This window comes from Esox lucius, chromosome 7, assembly GCF_011004845.1.
Source record: "Esox lucius isolate fEsoLuc1 chromosome 7, fEsoLuc1.pri, whole genome shotgun sequence".
Taxonomy (NCBI): Eukaryota; Metazoa; Chordata; class Actinopteri; order Esociformes; family Esocidae; genus Esox; species Esox lucius.
In genome coordinates, this window is record NC_047575.1 from 9,461,696 (window position 1) to 9,480,182 (window position 18,487).

The 18,487-nt window shown below is 42.0% G+C and overlaps 2 protein-coding genes and 1 non-coding gene across 6 annotated transcripts; 1 reads left to right on the top strand and 2 right to left on the bottom strand.

The window, feature by feature from the left end:
- Positions 1-1,563: 1,563 nt before the first annotated feature.
- cd248b (CD248 molecule, endosialin b) lies at positions 1,564-4,464 on the top strand. The gene has a single exon (XM_010895237.4). It carries the CDS (start codon positions 1,734-1,736, stop codon positions 3,822-3,824), a length of 2,091 nt encoding a protein of 696 aa, XP_010893539.1. The 5' UTR covers positions 1,564-1,733; the 3' UTR covers positions 3,825-4,464.
- A 492-nt stretch (positions 4,465-4,956) lies between these two features.
- trnas-gcu lies at positions 4,957-5,038 on the bottom strand. Its single transcript has one exon. It is a non-coding gene; the product is annotated as a tRNA-Ser (tRNA).
- Positions 5,039-8,701: 3,663 nt separating this feature from the next.
- On the bottom strand, positions 8,702-14,939 carry hif1al2 (hypoxia inducible factor 1 subunit alpha, like 2). Of its 4 annotated transcripts, XM_010895240.4 has the most exons (14): positions 14,652-14,939; positions 13,648-13,726; positions 12,473-12,723; positions 12,080-12,219; positions 11,908-11,992; positions 11,709-11,806; positions 11,413-11,588; positions 11,015-11,121; positions 10,753-10,897; positions 10,462-10,616; positions 10,299-10,369; positions 9,906-10,180; positions 9,551-9,781; positions 8,702-9,460 (listed from the first exon to the last, which is right to left on the bottom strand). In XM_010895240.4, exons 1-14 carry the CDS (start codon positions 14,842-14,844, stop codon positions 9,229-9,231), a joined length of 2,238 nt encoding a protein of 745 aa, XP_010893542.1. In that variant the 5' UTR covers positions 14,845-14,939; the 3' UTR covers positions 8,702-9,228. The 4 variants fall into 4 exon arrangements, with proteins under 4 accessions (XP_010893542.1, XP_010893541.1, XP_010893540.1 ...); XM_010895239.5 differs by having other exon boundaries at positions 8,702-9,781; positions 11,413-11,498; positions 14,652-14,938; XM_010895238.3 differs by having other exon boundaries at positions 8,702-9,781; positions 14,652-14,937.
- Between the last annotated feature and the right edge of the window lie 3,548 nt (positions 14,940-18,487).

Here is an 18,487-nt window from a genome sequence, read left to right on the forward strand (position 1 = left end):
GGGTGATTTGAAGAGGGCTGTGCACAGGAGATGTACTCAAAATCTGACAGATTTGGAGCGCTTTTGCAAAGAAGAGTGGTCAAATATTGCCATGTCAAGATGTGCTATGCTAATAGACTCCTACCTAAAAAGACTGAGTGCTGTAATAAAATAAGTTGCTTCAACAAAGTATTAGTTTAAGGGAGTGCACATTATGCATTTTTTATTTATCCCCTTCAAAGATTTCAGTTGGTTTTTCAATTGATTTTTTCACACTATAGGTCACATTAAAGGTGGAAAAAGTTCTGACATGATTAATTCTTTTACATCACAAGAACCAGGCATTTTAACAGGGGTGTGTAGACTTTTTATATCCACTGTTTATCTGTAGAGTCCTTGAAGGTAATGCACCAAAAACAACCCCCAATACAAATGCATCCAGGTATCAACAGCCGAAAGACTCCTATCTAGTATGTTTCATAAGCCTTCAGCATGGCTCTTTATCTAGCCTACCGCTGTATCGTTGGAAGACTAGATCATGTAGCCATCTGGAGGGAAATTATCCAGAACCAGACTTGTTTGACTTGGAAAAGATTGGTAAGACTTTGGACTGTTTGAAAGCATATTCTACTCCAGGGATGGCTAAAAACAACAAGCTAGCATACCTGCTAAGGGAGTGATGCCATAGTCAGCCCAGAAGGATTGGAAACTTAATTTACAGACTGGTGGACTTAATTTACAGACTGTAAGAGAATAGGTTCACTGAACAAAAACAGCTATTGCTTGAACCCTGTGTCTGTTGGATTGCCTTTACGCTGGTTTGGTGCCTACTGTATTGGTAAAGCTACAATGAACCTTCTTGCTACTTTTCAATCTGACACTAAAAAACTCAGCATGACAAAAAATAACGATTGCTCTGCATACTTTTTAATGTGCCCCAGGTTATGTAAACCTGTGTAGTCGCACATCTTGGCCCAATCAGCCTGCACTCAACCAATATCACGATGAATGTAGGCCCAGCAATCTATCTCCAGGCTTCTGGTGTTTGGATGGAATGAGTGAACAGTATACTCATATCTTATTCGATTAATAGATCCAGCCACACATAACCTCTTTATATGTCACAGCCGACAGACGATTGAAAAAGAGACGAGGTGTTTACGAGTAGCTGGACAGGAAATTCAGTACCTGAAATTAATTATTTCATTATTGAATATACAGAACATCAGAATGAGAATGGAAAAAATGTCTCACAGATCCGACCCTAGAATAAAAACAATGATGAATCTAATTCGCCCGTCTAAGTAACTGGGAAAATTAAACAGTTTCCATTATTGTGGATGGAGCTGAAGTAGTTGATGTGGCGGGGGTGGTTGGTAGCAGTTTTTAGAGCCATTCCCTTTAAAGTTATGAGAACCATACGGCCCAAGGGAAAACCACCGTCCAGCACGGCAGACCCCCACCTCTGCGCACTCAGTCATTATCCACCCCCTCTTCCAAAAACATACAGTTCTTTTTCCTTTACGTACCCTCCCTCTTCCCTCCCTCCGTCCCTCCCTCCCCACTCTTTTCTTTCTCTGCAGATCAGTTAGAATGCGGCTACCAAGCTGAAGGTAGAGAACTAGGGAGCTGAGGAAAAGGCCTTAGATTAAATGTAAACCAAGTGCTTTGCTCTGTAAAATTGGTGTTGTATTAAAACGAAGCTGAAGTACAACTTCACTCTGAGAGACTGGTGGGGAAAAAGACTCGTACTGATGGGGGAGATGAGCTGTGCCTTGCGTTTCTGTGCTCTCCTGGCAGTCCTGGGTACCTGCTGGCCTCCCCAGTCTCTGGCGCAAGAGTTGCAGGAGCAAGATGCCCTGTGCACGGCGGTAGGCTGCTACGCTGTCTATTTCCAGCGCAAAACCTTTCGTGAATCTGCTAGGTTCTGCAAGGACAAAGGTGGTTACCTGGCAACCTTGAGGAGTTCTGAGGAGGTGACTGTAGTCCACGAGCTCCTGTCGTTGGTTGAGCAGCGCGGCCCTCGCGCCAGAGTCAGAGTGTGGATTGGGCTCCACCGCCAGCCGAGGCAATGCTCAGCCTCCCGACCCCTCAGGGGATTCCAGTGGATCACAGGTGAACAGGACACGCCGTACACAAATTGGGTGAGAGCGGACTCGCCGAACACCTGCGCCGCGCCCCGCTGTGTCGTCATGACCGTCAACACCGCGGCCGAAACCCGGGACCAGGCGGACAACTTCAAGTGGCTGGAAGGCTCCTGCATGCTGCCTGTGGATGGATTCATGTGTTACTTCCCCTACAGGGGGATGTGCCCCACTCTGAAGAGTGAGGGAGGGGGACGCGTCTTGTACACCACCCCTTTCGGCCTGCTAAGTACCGTCCTCACTCACGTCCCCTTTGGCTCGGTGGCCAACATGCCCTGCCCGGACGGTGAGGAACGAGTAGAAGACCAGTCAGTTCTTTGCATGCTGAGGGAAGACGGCTATGTAGGCTGGTCGAAAGACACCCCCCTCTGCTCTCAAGGTGCCCACGACTGGTGTGAAGAGGAAAACGGGGGCTGTGAGCATTTCTGTCAGAACGCAGGCGCACAGTATTACTGCGAGTGTTCCGAGGGCTTCACGCTGGCCGAAGACGACCGGACCTGCCAGTTGGACCGTTCCTGTGGCACGGCCAATTGTGAGTTTAACTGTGAGGAGACCGCTAAGGGATACCGATGCAAGTGTCCAAATGGTTACCTGCTGGCCCCTAATGGACACAACTGCCTGGATGTCGATGAGTGTCTCCAGACGCCGTGCCCCCACATATGTGTCAACGTTCCAGGCACTTTCGAGTGCCGCTGCAACGAGGGCTATGAGCCGGATGAAGACGGCGAGTGTGTGGACATCGACGAATGCAAAGAATCCAGCAGCTGTGAACATCAGTGTGAAAACACAGCTGGCTCCTTCACCTGCCGCTGCCGCCAGGGCTTCGCTAAGCTGCCCGGTGATTCGGACCTCTGCCAGGACATAGATGAATGCCAGATCTCCACAAGCTGCGAACAGTTGTGTCTCAACTATGTAGGTGGTTTTGAATGCGTTTGTGAGGCAGGGTTTGAGCTGCAGGCAGACCAACGGTCTTGTATTGCCATTTCGGAGGGCGATGATGAGTATTCTGCAGCTACCTTACCCTACCAAACCTCCATCACCTGGGCCCCCGAATTCCCAGACTTTATACCAGGCATAACACCTTTGGAGTGGCTACCAGAGCAGACCATCACTGAGAGGCTTCCAACTGACCTGGGCTGGTTTACAGAAGCCCCTCAGGAGGAGACAATTTCTACAGCGATTCCTAACAGGCCATCAGAGGACCATAACTTACCGTGGGATGTTCTCACACGGAAAAAGCCCGCTCAGGACCCTGTCACACCCTCAGCCAGCTCCTCCAAGGAAGATGACAACACAAATAGCCAAGCAGGTGATCCTGCTGTGGTGCTGAGGGTTAGCGACGGCCAGCGCCCAGCAGTCAAGAATGACAAGGGAGTTGGGAGTGTGGTAGAAACCCTTGACAGTGACCCAGGGGTCAAGGCCACCCCTACCAGATTCAGTGTCCCACCTCAAGCCCAAACAACGACATTTGCACCAGAGGACGAGCAGTCTGAAAGTAGGGGGAAAAAGAAGCATGACAAGAGCTGGCTACTAGTAGCACTCCTGGTGCCCCTGTGTGTTTTCATCGTGGTGATGCTGGCTCTGGGCATTGTATACTGCACTAGTTGTGCTGTAGAACAAAACAAGAGTATCACTGACTGTTATCGCTGGATCATCACCTCCAAGTCAGAGGACAAAAACAAGGCAAAATCTCGTGCTTGATCAACAGAGGGAATATTTTTATATATATATATATATATACATAAACAGTTGAGAAGGGAATGAATTAAAGACATGGTTGAATAAAGGACACTGACAGGGTCCAGATCAGCCTTCTGATGGCCTCTGGAATCACTGTGAAACTGGATGTCTATATAATCCTGTGGAACATTAAAGTGTCCCTGTCCATCTACAGATAATGCTTATTTTGGTGCTTCAAAAATCACTGCAACATAAATTAAGTGGTGTATTTTTGGACAGTGGAAATTACATTGTCGAGAGGAAGGAGTTCCTTGTTCACTGCTGGTGCCTATTTCACCGGCATCAGAATTTTTTTTATACAACTGTTAATTCAACAGGTGCTACATTTTACAATATTATGTATTGTAAACCTCGTTATTGAGGTTGCCCATAATGAACAGATTATTGAATGCTAATTTAAGACAAACAGATGGCAAACAAGCCAGAACATTAATTGTATGGAGGTTAAAAGCAAAACTGCAAGATAAACGCTCCAGTTAAACAATATTTGGTTGCAGTTTTTAATGTGTACCCACTTGTGTTAGGCCTAAATTGAATTATGTTCTTCTGGGTATGTTGCACTGAACATGCATTTGGATTTTAATAAAATCAATAAACCATTGCTGTTTTGTTGATTGATACACCTCATACCATGAAATATTTTGAATTATTTAATATAACTTAGAATATACCAACAAGAGAAAGTCACTTGCCTTTTATTAGGAAACAGCGCCCCCAAGCAATTTGAGCCTACCACTACGTTTTTAAAAAGATAAGTGTATACTTTCTGCGCCAGGGTTGAAGATATTTATTTGTACAATTCCCACAGTGAAGGCACATATTTAAGCGTTACCTGCAACAAAAAATGTGGGTTACTCTAAAACATTTTTAAAATTATTTCACTGTTTAAAATTCTTCACAATCATCAGGACTTTTACTTGGCCTATACTTGGCGTTTTACTTGGACTTTTCCAATCCAAAGCTTTCACATGGAATGTTTTTTAAAAAAAATTTCTAAGATGTAATATAATTATCTAAAGTCATTAATAACACTTGCAGAGACTAACATATACGTTAAAACACTAAAAAGAGTAGCCGGGAAAACGGAATTTGTCGACGAGGATGGGATTCGAACCCACGCGTGCAGAGCACAATGGATTAGCAGTCCATCGCCTTAACCACTCGGCCACCTCGTCAGCTGAACGTCGGCGAAAACGATCACATCATATCCGGCAAAAAGAATAACACAATAAAAATGTCAGCATGCTTGTTTCGCGTGATGTAAAAAATTATAATTATACCTTGGCAACGTAAGGAAAATAAGTCATAATTTCCAGTGACAGCTACATCAAAAGTCTTACGTACTGCACCGTTCACTTATTCAAATGTAAATTCCGACGGTTTTGAGAGTTGTGATGTCTTGAGGGAAGGCAGCCAGAGGAATAGTTGATTTGTCATAATCCTTCATGTATACCATAAGGATTTTAGATTACCTTAAATTGAGTCTTACCCCGACACGTCGTTTGAATAAATGGGAATTTCCCAGAATTCGGGCCTATTTCTATCCACAGGGTGTAATTCTATTAAAAACTCATTAAATCTAATACATTTTAGCACTAATAAATGTATTAGTGCGAATACATTTATTAACACTAATACACAAAACAAGCCTAGACTTTTCTTATGGCTGCTCTTACTAATGATTTTAACAAATTGTATTGGTGTTTATTTGTACAGTATCTGTGTTTTGGTGTTGTCAGCCACCAGAGTTTTTTGTCCTGACGTAGATTTCGTCAGACAAGCTAGGTTTGTCAACATATTTGCATCAATTCACTCTACAACAAATATTGACAAAAAAAGGCATAGATATTGATAAAGGTCTGATTTTCCTATAGACATTAACACAAACATTCCGAGGTGGTGTAAACCTATATGAAACATGGACTTTATCTGAAGTGGATAAAATATTGGTCATATGTTATTGGTGTGGGTGTGGGCTAAATAACACGGAGATTGTTAACAGGTTTTACCGCTAGGTTATATGGGATCTATATTCTAACTGTTTTAGTCAATTATCTAGATCTAACTTAATTGTGACGTCAGACAGATCAATTGTATTCATTTCAAGCTGCCAAATGATGTGCCCTCTTGACCACTGGTTTGAAGTACATTTCAAAAAACAATTGTCCAATTTGAAAGCAGTTACTCTAAAGTTTCTGTCCAACTAAACTTTTACATTATTACTTCATAATCTGGCCAGTGACTTTCAAAAAAATAACTACTAGCTTTTAACTGCAATGTCGAATTGAGCCACTTTTGGAATAAATAAACTATTTATGCATTAACTTAGCAAAACACAATTTGTGCCAAAGAGCCTATCAGCAAGTGAACCCACAGAAATCAAATAAAACAGCAAACGTCTGCAATCAGAAAGATTAACCTTTTCACGCGTGAGTTTCAAATATGCCTTAACGGCCCCCCAGAGTGAGTTTTTTTGCGCGTGAGTTCAGCACTCACTCAGAGTTCCAGAATTTGATTGTGACGTCACAAAACATTTAATCTGCAGCTTCCCAAAAACACCACGCTGCTTACTAGTTATGCATCTAATTTTTTATTTAAATTATATTAACAAACTTCTACAGGTAGTAACTGTTAAAAATGTATATTGAATAATTATGAACCAATCTTAAAAATGCTGTCTTATTTCTAAAGATCACGGCGAGAAAGATACTGAAACGCTTCACTTGTTGTATCAATAAAACATACGCAATCTATCAGGCAATAGGTGGTATGTAAATAGTTTTACGTAATTATTCAGAAGCTCTCAAAAAAGTATAGATTCCGATTCTTGCATTTAGTAATGGACAAATGCGATCAGTGAAAAGGTAGATTTTTGAAGATTACGAGCTTTTTTCTCAACAAAATAGTGCTACTGTTTTAGTTTGCGGCATCGGTTTGCTACTAGATCTGCCAATTGAACTATTGTGCGTGAACCCTACCAAAACAAACTGACTGGATTAACCCCACGTTAGCTACATGCATTGAGTGTTGACATGAAGTCACTTTGCCAGGTAAGGAACACTAAATACATTGCATTGCAAGCTTCTCTTTTTGACTCAAATTCAAAGAGCTGGTTTATGTGTAACTGTAGCTAGCTAGCAAACGTCAGCTAACCGCTAGCAAACGTCAGCTAACCGCTAGCAAACGTCAGCTAACCGCTAGCTAACAAAGTTTGACCTGTAATGCAGTGCAGCTAAAATGAAGATCATAGTTTCCCCAGGATGGCAAATCTGTCCGAAAGACTGGCAAATGTAAATGACCATCAGGTCTTAGAGTAACTCACCTTTCTTTATCTTTGATTGATAAAAAGCATAGCAGCACCCTCAACAGGTAACGTAACTTGAAAGTTTTTACACAATGATTTTGACAGGTTGTCAGCTCTTTCAGGAAATGGTTAGATGCTCTATAGTAGTCGCTAATATAATTCGTTTTTGCGTATTATATTTATTGTAGAAAATCTAACTTCTAGTGTTGGCTACCTGTTGGTACGTAAGTAACACTTTTTTATGCTTGCTACCTGGTTAATAACATAGTGTGGTCTTGAAACAATTACAATCAGGAAATGAAGTTATAAACGCTGTTTGAGCTAAATGTGAGTAAATAACAGCGCGGTCTGACCAGCCATTGTTACGTCACTCGTACCTAGGCGTTCTAATGATGCGTTCTAAACGATACGTTCTAATCACACCGGTGTGATCGTAGGCTTCAGGGACCACTCTAGACTGATCACACCGGTGTGATCGTACGCGTCAAAGGGTTAAAGAGTGACTTACTGCTTGACTGCATGGGAGTGGGCTAACCATGTCTGCAGGTTCACCATGTTGATGTGTTGAAGGCGAATGTGGCGAGAAGCACAGAGGAAATGCAATACTTTGCCTCATGCCAAAATACTGACAATGGCAGAGAGAAAATGTTTTAAATAGGTATTTTATACATGTTTTTATTGTTTTAATACAGGGCACCACTATGACATCTGCTGTGGTATGGTAAAAATGCTTAACTTTGAAGACTGCAAAGAGTGACATCCTTTAATCAGGTTTCCCCCTCTTTTTGTTATATGTGGATAAAAACAAGTTTAACAAACACTGAAGTTATATATCCACTATATCTTAAAACATCCATAATAGGGTTAGGGTTAGGGAAGTTCGTCGGGGTCCTGGATGCTGTTCAGTGAAAACCACTTCTTACTCTGCTCTCCTGATTCCAGTAAGTGCTGTAGCTGGCAGCAAAATTACCTAGTTCATCTGTACACATGAGGTTTATTCCATATCCAAAATTCTTAATACCACTAACATCTTTGGGAAGTCCAAAATGTATTAATTCCAATAATCTAGAGGCATAGGACGAGGCAAACACTTGATGTCTACTGGCTAACATTACCCAGTTGAAGCTGGCTTGTGTTGCTCTGGGTCTTCTTTATGACACTGACAATAGCTCATTGTGGGTAGTTGTTAATTTTTGTATTTTAATTTATTTTTATTTTACTGAACTAGATTGTGACCACAACTCAGTTTCTATGTACAACTTAATTCCTTTCAACCTACCCTTTCACAATAACCTGTTTAATAACCTGTTTCAGCTTAAGGATTAGTTGAACCTAAAATAAATTTCCTTAGGAGTTGGGTGTGGATGGTCTGGTTGGGTGATGATGTGGCTGAAAGCTGTGTTTAATGGTAAATCAGGAAATACTAAGTGCTGAATTGCGCTGTGTATACTGATGGTCAGTGATTGTGTAAATATCCCCATAGGAAAGTTTTATGGGATGAAAGAAAGTGAAATGATCAGACAGAAGGCTACTATTGCAATCAAACATTTTGTGGATCAAAAGATATTGTACACCAAGCTTATTTAGCAGACTCCCTTATCCAGAGCAACTTGCAGTAAGGATTGCAAACATTTTCATTAACTGTCATACTGGCCCACATTATAATCAAATCCACAACCCTGGAGTTGTAGGTGCCGTGCACTACCAACTGAGCTATTTTTGGCCCATAAACATAATATATAACAATCACTGCACCCCAAGTGAAGGGCCACATTGGGGCATCTGGCTCTTAGACATTATCATACTTTCTCTGGCTCATTGCTTAAAAGGGTAAAATCACCTAAAAAAATAAAAACTAATAAAATGATTGATTGTAAGGGCACATACAGTTAAACATCGTTATCTTTATCATTGCAATAAAGTGCAGTATGTAGTAGGCTAATACATCACAGTTTGTTTGTATGTTAGGTCCATTATAGTAATTCACAATAGGTTTTATCATGACAAATAAATGGGCCTTACAGAAAGACTGGCATGATTTGTTCCAAAAATATACAAAGTTCATGTTATCCATTCAGCGTACAAAGTTGATGTTCCACAGTTGATTTTAGTAACTGGCCTGGGTGTGTACATGTGGGCATGTTTGGTTGTGAGCTGATTTATTGCCACCATTTTCAGGTGTGAGAATCGTAAGGCAGCCTGGTCCAGGACGGAGGTAATCTCTGACCCCTGGAGCAGGCAGCTGGTTGGCCCCAGAATCCCCTCACAGTCCACCTGGCTAAGCACCGGTAGGCTAAAGGGATTATGGCATGTGGACCTCTGGTCAGTATCATTGAATTTCGTGGATTTTGTGGTCTGTTGTGTGCATTTCCACAACACTTGCCTTGGAGGTGGTCTGCACAGGTAGGTGGATCCGTCTGGACGGTGAAGGGGGAAACATTTAACAGGCCGCTGAGGCAGTCGTGCGGCAGCCACAAATCCGCGCGGATGTCTACACGATGCGTAATATTTGTCACTCCCACATTCTGTCAAGACAAGATCCTCCCATCTGTCATGATCATTGCCCTCATTGAATCCACTACAACCTCTTCTGTAGACTGACTGTGTGCAGTCCCTGAAGGAGAAGCAGATGTCTTAGGTTGAGAGAGATCGGAGGTGGCAAACAACGACAAAGCTTAAGGTGGCAAGATGTAAAAGAATGTATGCATGTCTATCGATTGAGATTGAAAGCTGTTTACCCAAACTCTGATTCCTTCACTGTGTGTGTCCTCTCTGAGTCACACCGGGCCTTCATCTGAACATTGTTCATCTGAAGCTGGGGAGGAAAATCTGGAGCTACTGTCTGGACTTTCGAAGAATGGTCCTCCAAACCAGGTGGTATGACATGAACATTGTTGGGTGGCTTGCCCTCTGACATATCTAAGATCCCGTTTATAACTGGGGTGAGGAGGAAGTCCTCTCCATCCATAGGTATGTATGGAGCCAACGAGTCTAGGTCCAGCTCACATAATTCCTGAAGGAAGACAAAAATGCAATGCAGAAGTCATTGGAAAAAGTATCTTTAACACAGTTGATGCTGACGTTTTTTTTTTACTAGGTTTTACTATAAATGAAAAGATAGGCCTACTCACAGAGAGGGAGTTTGTGTTCATTTGATTCTGTTGTTTGAGCTCAAGATAGGTTTGTATCTTATCCTGGTGTTCTATAACATATAGAGGAACATAACAGTTGAATGGAACAAGTCTCTGAGAAAAACATTTGCTTCCCGGCCAAATGTCTGCTGAAGTGGCTGACCTGGAGGTGATTCTGTTGTGTTGATTAGATGAACGTGGTCATCTGCTGTGGGTTCATTCTGCACCGTGGGCCCAACCTCAAGTTCAGAGTAAAAGGGCCTCAATAATGCTTCGGTTTGCTGCAGTGAGAACGTCATCTCTGGTAGCTCCGCCTCGCTGTGGTGAGATAAGGAGGTGGTGCGCATAGAAAAAAATAGCTTTCTGTCAGATACGGCGCATACAGTTGGAACATTTATCTAGTAACCAGTAGGACGGAAATCTAGTTTAAGCCACCTCCTGTTTCACAACTCACCTTAAAATGTAGTTGAGGCAGACGATACTCTGGGCCTCCCCAATCTGGTTGTAGACCACTGATGCGTCTGTCTCTGCCCACACATAACCACCTGCTTTCAGCAGCAGTCGGTACCTGCTCAGAGACGCCTGGCCCTTAGAGAGCACTGTCCCGGAGACATGAGTACATAGCCGTTTTAGGTCTGATACGTTAAATATTAACAATCTTTTTTAAATTTATTTTATTATGTTAACCCACTAGCCGTCTATTTGTGGAGACTCACAGTTCTGATGTGTTTTGTAGATGTTCTGGCAGTCGGAGGCGTGGTAATACTGATACACAGATTGGCCTTGAAGTTCACTTTCTGTGTATCCTGTCAGCTCCTTGACACTAAAACAAAATAATATTACTAGTGTCATTTGTCAGCATATGAGTGTTTAGCAAACATATGGTGTAATTGATCTCTCTGCATGTGTAGAATACCACACATGGTGTCATTTATTGATCTGACATTCTATCCCATTGTATGTAGTTTCTTTTGAGTATTTCTTGTGTCACTATACATTGTCTGGGACTGTAATGCCTTTGGCAAGATTGTCATCACGAATGAGCATTGTTTCTCAAGTGTACTTGGTAAAAAGAAGACGCAGTAAAACAATAAATACAGTGATGGAGTTATACCCTGATTGGCAGTGGGTGAACCTCATGTCTGGGCTATGTCTGGTCAGGAAGGTTCTGTGATTCAAGCTGGCGTCCCTGGCCATGTTCTGGGAAATTGGTAGGGGTCGACACAATAAGACAAGGCAGGCGGTCTCTGGAAGAGGACATTTCTTTTTAACTCCAGTACAGTGAATCGCCTGCATGTGGGGGAGTGAGAGACAAGATAACAGAACGGATATAGATAGGAGTGAAATGTGTATCCCTACTGAAGAGCAGCATTCAACTCAAAATGGTAACACAAATAAGCTTTTACTGACCTTCCAGTTTGTGTGTCTTTGGTTGACAGCTCGACCCTGAGAGGTCAGAGAGCTCTTCATGCGGAGGAGGAAATCGTATTTCTGTATTCCATTGGGAGCTGATGGAAAAACATGGCACAAATGAAAACCAATCAGCCTGTAATCTGCTATACATCGTTGACCAAATACCTTCGATTACCGTTTGTGAAGTCCCCTTTACCTAGGTTTTTTGAGAAGATATCTCTGACCTCCTTTTGGTCGCAGAGGTGTGTGAAGTCAAACAGACTCCTACCAATGACATCCATCTACTCATGAAATTTGAAAAAAGAAGTTTTTATTTGCATTTGCCTACACTATATAACACTCAACATCTGTCCCTGTGGTGACTGTACCTGGTTGAGCCCAGTGTGTGTATGGATGTCCCCAGTAGCGTAGATTATCTGACCATTCTCGGACACCAAGACCATGAAACCCCCAAGAGCAGAATCAAGCACCATCTCCTCAGAGAATTGCTCATCCATTGGCTGGCAGTCTATTTGACACAAAGAACAATGCGATTCTAATTCTAGAAGATTCTGAATGCTTCCTTGAAGACTCTGAAAGCTGTGGTGGTCTGTTCACCTCGACCACTACCTATGTTGCACCTATACTTTATATTTTCTAATAAATGTACAGACGTTTACCAATGTATGTATCTATATGTATCTATCTTTCTATAACTGTATGTAATTATGTAAATAGCCTGAAAGCCTTGTCATTCCGAACACCCAGCAGGATGTTGTTACCGTGCACGGAGAATTGGGCTGTGTCAGAGCTGACCCTGGTCTCTGGTGCCGAGTAGTCTCTTTGATCCAGAGCTGCTCTCAGACGCAGGTAGCCCAGTGTGAATCGGACAATGGAAGCCTTGTCCATGTGGACGGTCAGACCGGGAGGCAGCGGTAGCCATGCTGCCAGCTCCCCAAACAGACGGCTCTCTCTCTCCCTTCGGCTCTTCGCTGCAACACGGGACTGGGCCCGGAGCCTCTCCGAACTCACCCTGTGGTATAGACAGGGTCATTCAAATGTAACATTAAAACTAATGTAGAAATGTATGCAGGTAAGAGGAAGAGAAACGTGTAGAAAGAGGGTAAGTGACAAGGCCTAGGAAGCCTCTGAAACAGTGAGGGAACGGTTACAAATAATGTTTCCGTGACACCAGTGTACTGTTGTCAAGCTGAAATTGTTCTTGGATCCCTATTATTTTTTTACTGAAGAGGCAGAAATACTTCCTTGGGTCAACGCAAAACATGACAAAAAGATTGCTACATTAATAGAAAAGAACAGCTACACACAAAATCCAATCAACTGAAGAATGATGTGTCTAGTGAGTGTGGATTGTGTGAGTGGGAGCGCACGCAAGTCGGGAGTGCGTTTGGATATCTCTTCACAGCCATTGTCGATTCTTCACGAGATGTTTTATCCTTTTTGGCCCAAATCACTGGTATCTCTGCACCAGAGGTACGCTACAAAGATGTGAAGCTCCTGAGATAGAGGTTGGCGGGTGATTCGGTCAGCCGTGTGGGGCCAGAACGTCACCGCTACGTCATGCTAGCTTATCACCACCAAGCTTGGTTGTCTGCTTCCAGAGATACAGCCAATAACAACGACGTTCTGGCACATCTGATAGAACTCTCCTACTATTGGTAGGACTCCTAGGTGACCAAACTGGTATTCTACACTACCCATATAGTCCCATACTTTTGTATGTTTTGTAAACACACATCTTAGGGTCAATTATTTATAAATTAATGATAAATTGTTTTGGTACAAGTTTTGTACCTGGAGACTGAAAAGGGTTCTACCAGGAACTGAAAAGGGTTCTTTTCTCCTGTGGGGACAGCCAAAGAACCCTTTTAGGTTTGCATAAACCCTGTTTAGGGGCTGTTTGTTTACTATAGTAATAAATAATAGAAGTACTCACCTACTTCTCTTCTGTCCATTTATTCTGTTCCTCTCTGTCCTGTGGAGTTTTCGATCACAATACCTTTGCAGAGAACTTCCTAAATGAACAAACATGATGAAGTCTCTGAATGGACACTTGCTAATCACAGACACATGCCAGTCATGCCAGTATTGCACCCACTTGTACTTCAGGAGTTTGTGCTGGAATAGGCTCCTAAACCAATGCCCAGTGGCATGTCATTAATCTTTCTCCGGAGTCCCCTCCTCTTTTGGACATGCCACCTCCTACTAGGGAGGGTCTCTCATTAGGTCTTACTATTCTACAGAACTTCTACTTTGGGCCCACAGCTGTCAGGTATGGAACATTAACAAATGTTCTACAACAGACGAGATTAACCCAATACCATTTTAAATAAATATACATTTTCTTCCAATTTTTCTTTCTATATTCCAAGATAAATCTATAAATAACATTCTATTTCATTTAAATTGGTGTCTGAACCATAAGTTTTATTTGGTGACCGGTGAGTTGGCACAGGCACTGACAAACAACTATTTTGTTGTTGGTTTTAAAAACATTTTAGAGGACGTTTAGTGTGGTTTTAAGTGCATGCAAAAAATTGTACCTCATAAAGAAATGGCAACAATAGAAATATACATGTATAACCCCTCCCAACTTGGCATGCTTCCTGATCCTAAACTGTGGCGCCAGTTGCATACCCTATGCTCTAAACAGTCCTTCCAAACATTCCATATATTCACACACATGCAAGACCACAGAAATAAACACATCTACCTCACTCTTTACAGGTATATAAATGTACACACAGTCTGCTACATGAACAAAATACCATCATCAAAATACAAATATCGTTAACACTGACCACTCAAGGATTTTTACATAGTCTATACTGTGTATACATTCAACTTGTGAAAACAGAATTTATTCCATAGATATAAAAAAGCAGCTGTGTTAGTAGATACACTGGTTTAAATGTGTTTATAGGAGTGGACAATTTATACCTCTTCTCACCATGCTTGGTTCAGGATCAAAGAGGACCATGTCAGTCGTTCCTGGAATAATCATGTGCAGCAATACCTCCTGAAATGTTGTCATGAGAAGTCCAAAGAGGTAGCAGTTCAAAAGGTCTTGACAAAGGCAACGATGTAAAATCTGCTTTCCTCCTGTCCATGTCCTTGAACTGTGGACTGTCATCTTCGTGATTTAAAGTGAAGTGAAGTACAGTGATGTAAAATGAAAGTCCAGATGAGTCCATTTTGAATGTTCATCCAGAAAGCAGCACGGACAAAAAGTCATACACAGATCCTAAAACATATATATTATAAAACACACACACACACACACACAATATATATATATATTCCTCATTCTCCATTCCACATCCAGAGATCTATTGCATTTCTATAGCTTTCTCTGTCTGCTGTAAGGCAGTCCAGAGGCAATGGGAAGCCACACTAATAAGGCGTTCTACCAATTCCAAAAGATGTCAGGTAGTGATGATTAATGAAGATTGTCTTCCTGTGGTCAGCTTGGTTGGCACGCCTCAGTTTCAGGCATTTTGCACAAACACATTAAGCTAGACCACTTTCATTTACACTGGATACTCCGAATTGATTCCATGTGCTCAAAAGTAACATCATGGAACAGAAAGAAAAGCTACAAATGTTTCAATTGCCTGAGGATGATCTAGCTGCTGGAACATATCTGTTTTTCTAATGGGAGCTTATGAGTAAATGACAAAGTTGAAACTACTCTACAAATCACAGGCCTCTTGATTTAAGGTTTGCTTACAACTGGTACAGTACTGCTGACCAAGGGCTGGACACAGACCATGCTCCGGTAATTTCTTGGTTGGTCATGCGAAGTTACTAGAACAGCTTCAGGGATGGAGGACTGGAGGACGTGAGTCCCCACACTGCTAAAGCGCCTGGCGCCTTAACTGCCCAAACCCGGAATAAACACAGAAACGCTTGAATAACAACTCATCTAGGGACTAGTCTGAGGCCCACCACAGATCGTCTCTTATCTGCATGCTTCCAGCAAGCCTCGGGACATTCCTGAATGTTACCCATGGAAATCTGGTTCAATTAACGCTTAGTGTTCTTCTTACAAACTGGTTGGATAACTGGCTTTCATAGCACATGAGAAGGTTTCATTTGAAGATCCTGAAAGGATGTTGCCTTCCATACTGGCACAAGGATCTACTTTACCAGTGAGTGGAGTGAATGAGCTAGGGCAGAGAAGAACAATGTCAGTATGTTGAGGAGTACGGCTGGTGGATTGAAGACCTGGGTGGGTGGTAATGGTGCAGTCCGTTAATCACTGTCAGGTCATTTACAGATTTCTACTCTGGTCTGGTTTCAAAACATACAGCCGACCCATACCTCTTCTTCTCATCCGAAACGGTATCGTCAATAGTCATTTGCAAAAGTTAGAACAACCCCTTTTTTAATATTGGAATCATATCTCAATAAAGGTAACCACGTTTCACAAATTACTCCAACAATTTTTTACTTTGAAACCATTTATGCAATTAAAATGAAACAAAATGCAATTTTATAGTGCCAAAAAAGTATGTACCCCCTTCCCTTTACCATAACTAAAAATGTGAATCAGGTGCACCAAAACAAGTATAAATAATTAGAAAATGATTAGAGTGTAAATTGGGAGGGTCCATCCATTCATAAGGACATATCTTATTATTTAGGCTCAAAGAAATTGCATTTTGATTAATTTGAATCTTAATTACATCAATTAATTCAAGTTAAATATTATCATATGATCTGTTAAATTGAGTTACTTTTATCAATGAACGTCCTTATATATCATAGATACCTAAATATGTAAAACATTTAAAAAGAAGTCTCAACTTTCCAGGAGGTTTTACATACTTTTTCACATGACTGTAGATGGGGAAGTTGTTGTGATTCACCCAGTGCTTTTCCTGGACACATTTCTGTGTCTTACACTTCTCAAAGCTAATCAACCACAGAGACAAGTAGTAGACTGGAGTACCTAAAATTGTTTCTGACATCCATTGTTTGGTTTTCATTTAGAGGGGGATGGTAGCAATTGACATTAGGATTTAATAATTTGGTTATTTCTTTATTTGGGCAAATCTCAGTGATGCAACCAATAATTTCCCAATCAAAACTTTCTTTCTCCTAGTAATATTGGCTTGAAAGTCAGAAAAGTTTTGCCAAATAGGCAGTGGTCAGCAAATTACTTGCAAGGTGGGTGGGTGTTATCTGCTAGACAGCGATACAATCAAGATACAATTTGTCTATTACCACTGGGCTCAGTCATTTCCTGTTTATGGATTCTCTTTTGAGAGTTTTTACTCTATTGTGAAAACAGAATCAAGACAGGCGGCAGGCGGTGTAGCCTGCAAACTGCACTGTGAAAAATATAACTTACAGAAATACAGCAACAAAATCAGTCTTTTCTGAAATGCTACTCAAAAATGTCTCTTTCTGCATGACCAATCAATCAATCAATCAAAATGTATTTATAAAGCGCTTTTTACAACAGCAGTTGTCACAAAGTGCTTTACAGAGACACCCGGCCTTAAACCCCAAGGAGCAAATAACAGTAGTGTTGAATTTCAGTGGCTAGGAAAAACTCCCTAAGAAGGTCGAATTTTAGGAAGAAACCTAGAGAGGACCCAGGCTCAGAGGGGTGACCAGTCCTCTTCTGGCTGTGCCGGGTGAGATATTAAGAGTCCAATTGGAATAATAAATACATTTCTCTGGGCTAAATCCAGAGTCTATTTGATTTTAGACTAGGTCAGAAGTATGACCAGGTGGACAAGGACAGGGACAGCAACAGGCCCCCCCAAACCAGGTAATCCGCAGGTGTGGACCAGGACCTCATCTCCTTCTAAAATTTAAAACTGGAGGAAACTGAAAAAAGTTAGTAGTACATCCCTCATGTCCCCCAGCACAATAATATAGCAGCGTAACACCTTGGAACTGAGACGGGGGGGTCCGGTGACACTGTGGCCCTACCCGGGGGAGGCCCCGGACAGGGCCCAACAGGCAGGAAATCAATCCAACCACATTGCCAGGCATCAACCAAAGGGACACCCACCAACTGCAACCCCCCTGAATGAGGGCCGAGTATTGCTAGCAGCGTACAGCCCAATTGCACAAGTGCGCAATAGAGAGTCAACAACAAGCCAGTGACTCTTCCCCCGAAAGGCATTGGAGGGAGGGCATCCCAGTGGCGACGAGAGCCCACCTGGCAAGACAGCAAGGGTGGACAGTATCAAGCCTACTGGTCACCTTCACGCCCCCGGGCCAGGCTACACCTAATTATAAACCGTGCTGTAGAGATGAGTTTTTAGTAGACACTTGAAAGTTTGCACTGAGTTTGCATTTCTAACCTTAATTGGCAGATCATTCCACAGGAGTGGAGCTCTATGAGAAAAGGCCCTGCCGCCAACTGTTTGTTTAGAAATTCTAGGTACAATTAAAAGGCCTGCATCTTGCGATCTAAGGTTACGTGTAGGTATGTATGGCTGGATCATTTCAGCAAGGTAAGTAGGAGCAAGTCCATGTATTGATTTATAGATTAAGAGTAAAACCTTAAAATCAGCCCTAACCCTAACAGGCAGCCAATGTAAGGATGCCAGGACAGGAGTAATGTGTTCAAATTTTTTTGTTCTAGTTAGGATTCTAGCAGCTGTGTGCAGCACTAATTGAAATTGATTTATTAATTTGTCTGGATAACCAGAGAGAAGAGCATTGCAGTAATCTAATCTAGAAGTAACTAAAGCATGGATTCATTTTTCTGCATCAGTTTTTGATAGAAAATTTCTAATTTTTGCAATGTTTCG